The sequence below is a fragment of the Pyxicephalus adspersus genome, chromosome 8 (assembly GCF_032062135.1).
Source record: "Pyxicephalus adspersus chromosome 8, UCB_Pads_2.0, whole genome shotgun sequence".
NCBI classification, from domain to species: domain Eukaryota; kingdom Metazoa; phylum Chordata; class Amphibia; order Anura; family Pyxicephalidae; genus Pyxicephalus; species Pyxicephalus adspersus.
Window position 1 is genome coordinate 43,829,594 of NC_092865.1, and position 7,215 is coordinate 43,836,808.

The 7,215-nt window shown below is 39.0% G+C and overlaps 1 protein-coding gene across 2 annotated transcripts in view; it reads left to right on the top strand.

Annotated features, from left to right (window-relative positions):
* The window catches only part of SH3BP1 (SH3 domain binding protein 1), a 31,144-nt gene extending 25,727 nt beyond the window's left edge, over positions 1-5,417 (top strand). For both annotated transcript variants that reach the window (XM_072420238.1, XM_072420240.1), the window contains 8 exons: positions 1,021-1,132; positions 1,260-1,341; positions 1,422-1,502; positions 2,145-2,258; positions 3,040-3,137; positions 3,769-3,913; positions 4,576-4,709; positions 4,869-5,417. In XM_072420238.1, the coding sequence (XP_072276339.1) occupies positions 1,021-1,132; positions 1,260-1,341; positions 1,422-1,502; positions 2,145-2,258; positions 3,040-3,137; positions 3,769-3,913; positions 4,576-4,709; positions 4,869-5,140 (1,038 nt within the window). In that variant the 3' untranslated portion in view covers positions 5,141-5,417. The remainder of the gene's footprint in view (positions 1-1,020; positions 1,133-1,259; positions 1,342-1,421; positions 1,503-2,144; positions 2,259-3,039; positions 3,138-3,768; positions 3,914-4,575; positions 4,710-4,868) is intronic.
* Positions 5,418-7,215: the final 1,798 nt, after the last annotated feature.

Consider the following 7,215-nt stretch of genomic DNA (forward strand, 5'->3'; position numbering starts at 1 on the left):
GTTATTTGATGTTTTTATTCCTGCATCCATTGACTCAAATTGTGATCCTTTAATAATTGATTTCAATTTAGGGAAAAGATAAAAGTCCCATGATGCCAAATCTAGTGAATATGAAGGGTGTTCCAGGGTAGTAATGTGTTTGTGGGTCACAGAAAGTGCTGTGTGAGAAGAAGCATTGTCCTAATGAAGAATGAAACCATTTTCCTACATTTCTCTCAGCTTTGTCAGAACTTCCGTATAATAATGTCACAACTGTTGTGCCTTCTGGAACCCATTCTGCCAAAATGACGCCCTTCATGTCACAAAACACGATGAGCGTGGTTCATTTTAGGTTTTTTAATTCTTGCTGATGAAGGTCTGTGGCCAATGACTGTGGTTTAGTTTCTTGATCATACTGGAATATCTGGGTTTCGGCACCAAGTAATGGCTTAAAGTCCACCTAGAGTTGCTGCAGAATGTCAGCGAAAATTTCCTTACAGCACTCTTTTTGCTCTGGTGTGAAATTGTATTAAAAATGTAAAATTAACGCATTGCCTACATTTTAAAATTCTTGAAAAAAAAATTATTGAAAAATGATTTCACACAACTGAAACACAACTGCATTAAACAGCGACTGACAACAAACTAAATGGCAGAGAGTGCCGGCGTTTGTTCTACATGTTTGGAGAAGTTTACAAATTCATGGCAAGAGATCAGAATCATCTTACTGCTCTGTTTAAGAGATAGAAACTCATTATTGTCGTTTTTTATTAGACAGGCCTTGTATAATATTTTATTGGAATTTATCTTTCCTTGCAGTAAGGAATTATGGAAGGTATTTGCCACCTGAAAGTCAACCACCTTAGGTTTCCACAAATCCACACCCCATTTCTCTATCAAAGGGTATCTTTTTCTGCACTGATCTCCTATAGTTTTGCATGTGGATTTAGTATTTTCTGGCACACATGCTAGAGATTTGTATTTGTGGTTTAATGTATTTTTGTAGTCATGGCAGTAACTGGGGCCTCTTTCTTTTTCTAGGGTCTGTTTAGGTTGGCTGCAGGTGCATCCATTCTGAAAAAATTGAAGACTAGTCTGGGTGCTGGTGCCAAAGACCTTGCAGAGTTCATATCTGAACCTCATGCTGTGGCTGGTGGGTGACTTTTTTTCCTCCCTGTGTTCACATTCTTCTTCATATGTGGGACCTCAGGCTTTATTCTGCCTTTTCCATATTCTATTCAACTATATTAGAGAGGATTACTATATTAAATATCATTTAGGTGCCCTCAAGTCTTATCTGCGCGAGCTTCCAGAACCACTTATGACCTCTGAACTCTTTGATGACTGGATGAAAGCTGCCAGGTAAATGTGACCACAGAGATCATGTAGAACATTTTTATGCCACATAAACCTTCTCATGCTAGTTCTGCTTTGTTTTTCAGCATTAAAGAGCCAGAAAAGCGCCAGGAAAGTTATAGAGAAGTGTGTGCCAAGCTGCCACCTGAAAACTATAACAACCTTAGGTAAAGAATGGCATTCAGACATTACCATTAAAATTATTGAGTAGTGCTGGGGTGCTATCCTGTAAATAAAGGATTATGGGAAAATAATTAAAAACCCTTTGCCGTATAAAACCGAATTTTCATTGTTACCTTCAATTCTTAATTACCTGGCATTCTTTCCACTCAAACTGTGCATTCTGCTTTCAGCAAACCTTTATTATTGGGCCTATCAACTATCTTCCATGTAATGATGGAGTTCCTCATACCATCTCTGACAGATACCTAATTCAGTTATCTTAGCAGAAGGCTGCTTTTATGCTTTAACATTATTCATTTTGTATCAGAAGATGCTACACCTGTCTTTACTTCCAATATGTATTACACACCTTTCAGAGCTACCTGTGTTGCATGTATGCGTGTGTTCACATCATGTGTTAAACCACCCGCAGTATCTTTTTCTTGCCTTTCAGTGCTGCCATATCTGTGTGATAGAACTGTCTTGTGCTACTTGTGAATGTCACAAATCTGACCATCTGTAGAGCTTTCAATTCTGTTGGTTCTGTTGCCAAGAGCATGGCTGTGACTATTACCAATCAGGGGATTGGTATTAATCGCTGTTCTGTTATAGTATGAAATGAAATTTGTGATTCTTTTTTGTTGCAGATATTTAATCAAGTTCTTGGCCAAGTTAGCAGAACACCAAGAAGTAAACAAAATGACACCAAGTAATATTGCAATAGTGCTTGGTCCTAACCTCTTGTGGGCCAGATGTGAGGGGTAAGTAGATTCAACATGCAATTTCTTTCCCTCTAAGTGAAGTACAGCAGATATTAAACTCCCATCTTCTGGTGCTGTGTTTGGTGTGGTCCAGTGACCTGTCAGGATGGCAGAAAAAAGAAAAACCTTTCCCTTATAATCATTTTGTTTTTTTTATATCATCCCTACATCCTCAAGGGTTTGTTGTAACTTGGCGGCTGAAAATATAGCGTGTATTGTTAAAAAAGTAAACAAAAGGACTGTAATGTGTACATCTACCTAGAAGTATGGCAGCCCCATAGACCCAGCCTAGCTCTATATGGACTTATCCAATAATATTGTATAAAATATGGGATAATTCATTGGACTGGCTTTGATTCCATTCATAAAGAAGTGAATTTGACGCTTAACAAATAGATTCTCCACCCAAATAGTGGCTAAATGGCAGAGTTACTGCTTTATAGACCCCAATGTGGGGTATAGTATTTACAGTGACACCTGAGGGAATTCAGTGTTTTTGTTGAGTTGTTTTTTTTTTATACTACCAATAATATAAAACAAATTAATTAACAAAAAAAATACAACCTTAGAAATCTTTACTTCAGGTATAGGTCCAACAGCACAGTGTCATTTGTTAGGGAGATGTTCACCTTTAGCCAGATTTCCAAAGGAAGGTAAAATAAGATAAAGGAATGCATAGAGGCATACGAAACGTTTTTATGGAGACTTTGCTGACATTCTGCCTCGGACATTAACGCATTCCTTCTTTGTCCTTTATATTCCTCCTTTGTTGTGTTTATAGTGATTCATATATGCTGGACATGGCTTCCGCCTCTCCCATATTAGTGGTGTCGGTGGTTGAAGGTTTGATAAGCTGCTCTTCAGAAGTCTTCCCAGGAGGTAACATGGACAGATTCCTTCCTTGTCTTGTGTCATAATGAAAGCATTTTAGTTAACTCGTAATAAAAAATGTATCAGGTTGGCCACATGTTTAGCTTTTCTATTTCTTGTATCTAAGGTTGCACCTTGATCCACAAGCATATTGAAGCATTATGACCATTCCCAATTTAGTGTCGTTTCACACAACATCTTGGTAGGAGTCTTGAAATGTGATTTAACATAACAAGATACAAAAGTTTCAAGAACAGAGACCAATTTTAGCATTGCCTGCAGCAACAAGCAAACTCTATGGATTTCTTGGACCCCTAACCCTAAGCATTTTACCATAGAAAGGGTTTGAGATCTGTTTTGCTAGCTTTTATGACCAGATGATGTAAAGTATGTTTTAGCATGTTTTTAGTACGTTTTATTCTTTTATTAACCACACTGTCACCAGTAACCAGATTGGATTCATTTCCATCAAATTAATAGCCAATAAATGTTACACTGCCTGCCTTCTTGATGACAATTGCCCTTTACTGCCAAGATAGTAGATTGGATATAAAAATTACCCCCGTTGTTGCCCAGACATGACTGCGTTTTTATAGTGCAGCCTGTACCCAGTAATGACTGTATCTTGTCTCTAATGAAGTTATCGATTTTGGGGTTCCAGAAGAAAGTGTCACCCCCCCACCAGCAGCCTCTACACCACACATATCTACAACTCTACTGAAATCATACAGTACTGATCTTCCAACTTCTCCAACACTGCCGCCACCATCCACCACTACAGAAATGTAAGTAATGTTGTTTTTTCCTGCCATAAACCCACATATATTTCACTGGCACCATTTCCTATACCCCCAATTCTATAAATTACTCTCCATTTAATCCATCATATCACTTTCCCCATACCCCTATCCTGTATAGTACACTATAGTACACATTTCCAGCCTATCATATGTATCATAGAAATTATATAAAAAATCTGTTCATTAATCTATGTAAGATTTTAATGCTGTACAATAAATCTTTTATATCACCATCTATTTCATCCCATCAAAATACCTATCCCTATCTGCCATCATATATATTACTCTTTACTCTATATCATTCTTTTATAGCCAATCTATATATCACTTGTAATATTTTGCTATACTTTATAGTGTCATCTATTTCATCCCCCCTTGCCCCCATATTACTTTATATCCCATCCTGATACACTCTATTCTATCCTCCCTTTGTCAGTCTCATATATCCCTCACTGTATATATTATCCTTTATTGTATGTTCCCGTATCTCTTCTCTATACTCCACACCCAATTGATTACTCTTTATTGTTCTGTATCCCCTCCTATATCACTTTCCTATACTCCTGTTCTATATATTTTTCACTCTTCCTTGTATCACATTAGTATACTGCACTCCTATATGATATTCTCTCTGGTTTTCTTTACAGAGATGACGACTCCCTGTGTGATACCCAGGAACCATCCTCCAGCAAAGCAACTGCTGTCAAGATGTTGCCACCTACTGATGACGGCAACGTCATGGGGACGCAGGGAGAGTGCAGCCCCAGTACAGTCAGGAAAGGTTAGAGGATAATTGGCTAGAATTATATATTGGATTTCAAAGAATGAGCCAACAACTAGCACACATGCCCTAACAATCAGACCATTAACCTTCCAGAACATAATTTAGATATTTGGTTAAAAAAGTTCCTATTAAAACTTTTTTTTTTTTTTTTTAAAGTAAAGAGACCAGCTCCTTTGCGGCCCAATGTTCCTCCGCCTATACAGCCTCGGGGTGCCACAACCAACGAGCCATCTGATGAACTCCAGAACCCCCGTCCTATTCCAAGGAGAAATTTTGGTGGGAGTGTAAAAGTACCCAACCTGCCCCCTCCTCATCCACCAGCACCCAAAGCCGTCAATGCAAAACCCGAGGCCAATGATGCTGATCTGTCCAGAAAAACACCTCCCAGACCTCTGCCAAGAAATCGCATCCAATCTACAGACAACTAGGAGGAAAAAGATTGTGCCTGTTGGGTGGAGAACTGAACTGAACATACCATATCATTTGAGAAGATAGAAAGTGCACTGCCTGTGGCATACTATGGAACAGAGATATCTCCTTCAATATTACAAATAAGAAGGGGGACCGGGTGTAAATTACACAATAATAAGGTGAATATTCCATAAGAACTCTGCACTGACACATCAGTCTAATTGCTTGAAGAAATGATAACTTTGTATAATGTGGGACTGGCTCCTTTGTATTAAACACGTTATTCTTTCTAAACTCTTTAGTATTGTCTTTTTGGAAAATTATAGGAAATATATTTATATTTATATAGAAAGAGGCTAAAAAATAAATAAATGGTGGGGCCAAAAGGTAAAATTGTGGGGTTTCTGTCTACTAACATCCAGCAATATAGACTTTATATTTGGTTTCAAACAGATATTGTCTATCAGTGGTGCCCAACCTTTTTTCATCTGGGGGCCGCTGTTGACATTGAGATAAAACTTGTGGGCCACAATGCAAACAGACATTAAAGATGAATGTTTAAAACTAGAACCGTTTTAATTTAAAATTTAATTAAATTGAGATGTGTCCAGTTACCATAACGTACATGCACCAAATAAAACAAATGACAAATCAAGAATTTCTGCACTCGCCATCCAATGCTCATTTGAATACAGGTTGACAATCAATATTCGGGTAACCTCTGGACCTGAGGTGCGCCGGATTTTTGAAAAATCTGTATTTTTTTCTTACCTACCTCCACACACAGGCCAGCCTTCCTCTCGCGGCACCTGCAGACATCTGGCACAGTTCCAGGGAGCAGGCAGCAGGGATGTCTCAATGTGTATTTAGTTTAGCAATCAAGACCTAACAGCTGTTTCTGCAGAACAGCGCCATGAAAACATTAGTGGCCAAACAGTGTACTGCAGTCCCTGTATTGAAAATGCGATCTGAAATTCATGCCGGGAATTTGAAGGAACCGGATTTTCGATTGTCAACCTGTAATTTGACATTTTATTAATGAAATTATTGTCAGTTATAGAGGGTCACTAACCTTCTTTATACCCCAAAATCTCTGCAATGGATATTTCCTGAGAAATTCAAGTCATGTGACAGATTGCCAAGGCGGGCATGTTCTTCCTGCTAGATGTTCAGGTCCCTACATCTCCCTGTTCCTGAGAAATTAGGGTTCAGAGAAGGTAAGTGGCCAGCTATATGTGACAGGGTGGCACGATATAACAGTTATTGTTTTTGTATCTTTTGATGGTGCCGTAGTGATGACATTTTAGGAGGAATTAGCCACAAAAGTCCCCCACTTGCAGTTACAAGAGATTGGGGTTCATAAAGAGTAAGTTTGTGTGACAGGGTAGCGTGACATGATGGGTATAGCATTTTATTGGGGGGGAAACAAAAGGCATTTCCTACTGATTCCCACATTTCAAGTTGCCTACATCCCTGTGTTCCAGAGACATTGAGGGTCACAGGTAAGTGGTCAGCCATGTGTACCAAGCACCCCACCAGCAGGTAAGTCCCTCTTTAGATTTGATTCCAGGCAGCTGTGAGTGGTACTGAGGGTCTTCCCCTAGGCAGGGTTCTATGGCAAGAGGAAGGGGTAACCGCACCGCAACCTTACCGCCAGTCTGAACACAGTCTTGAAATTTTGTGAACAAACAAGTATATATTTGGGGCACCACAGCACAAAGCGATTTGACAGTACCCTAATGATCATTGCAATGGAATTGGGTCCCCGGGGTCCCGAACATGAAATAGCCTTGGTCTATGTAAATCTGAGGCAAACAGAAAAATGGTCTGTATAATACTGTGCTCTGGTGCAGCAAAGTGGTCGGGCTGTTGGTTGGGCTTGCATACATTTTTTTTTTTGCCTCAGATTTATACTTTTTGGTCACATCAAGCAGTTAATCCAGACTTATTCTCAATATCAGTGAGTTGTGTTCTGTGGTATTGGCTGAGTGTTGTTCCATATGACATGCCATATGCGTATCCATTTATTACCTTTATTACTTATGTCCTGATGAAGCTGTGCTCTATACTGCAAAACACATTTACAACCTGA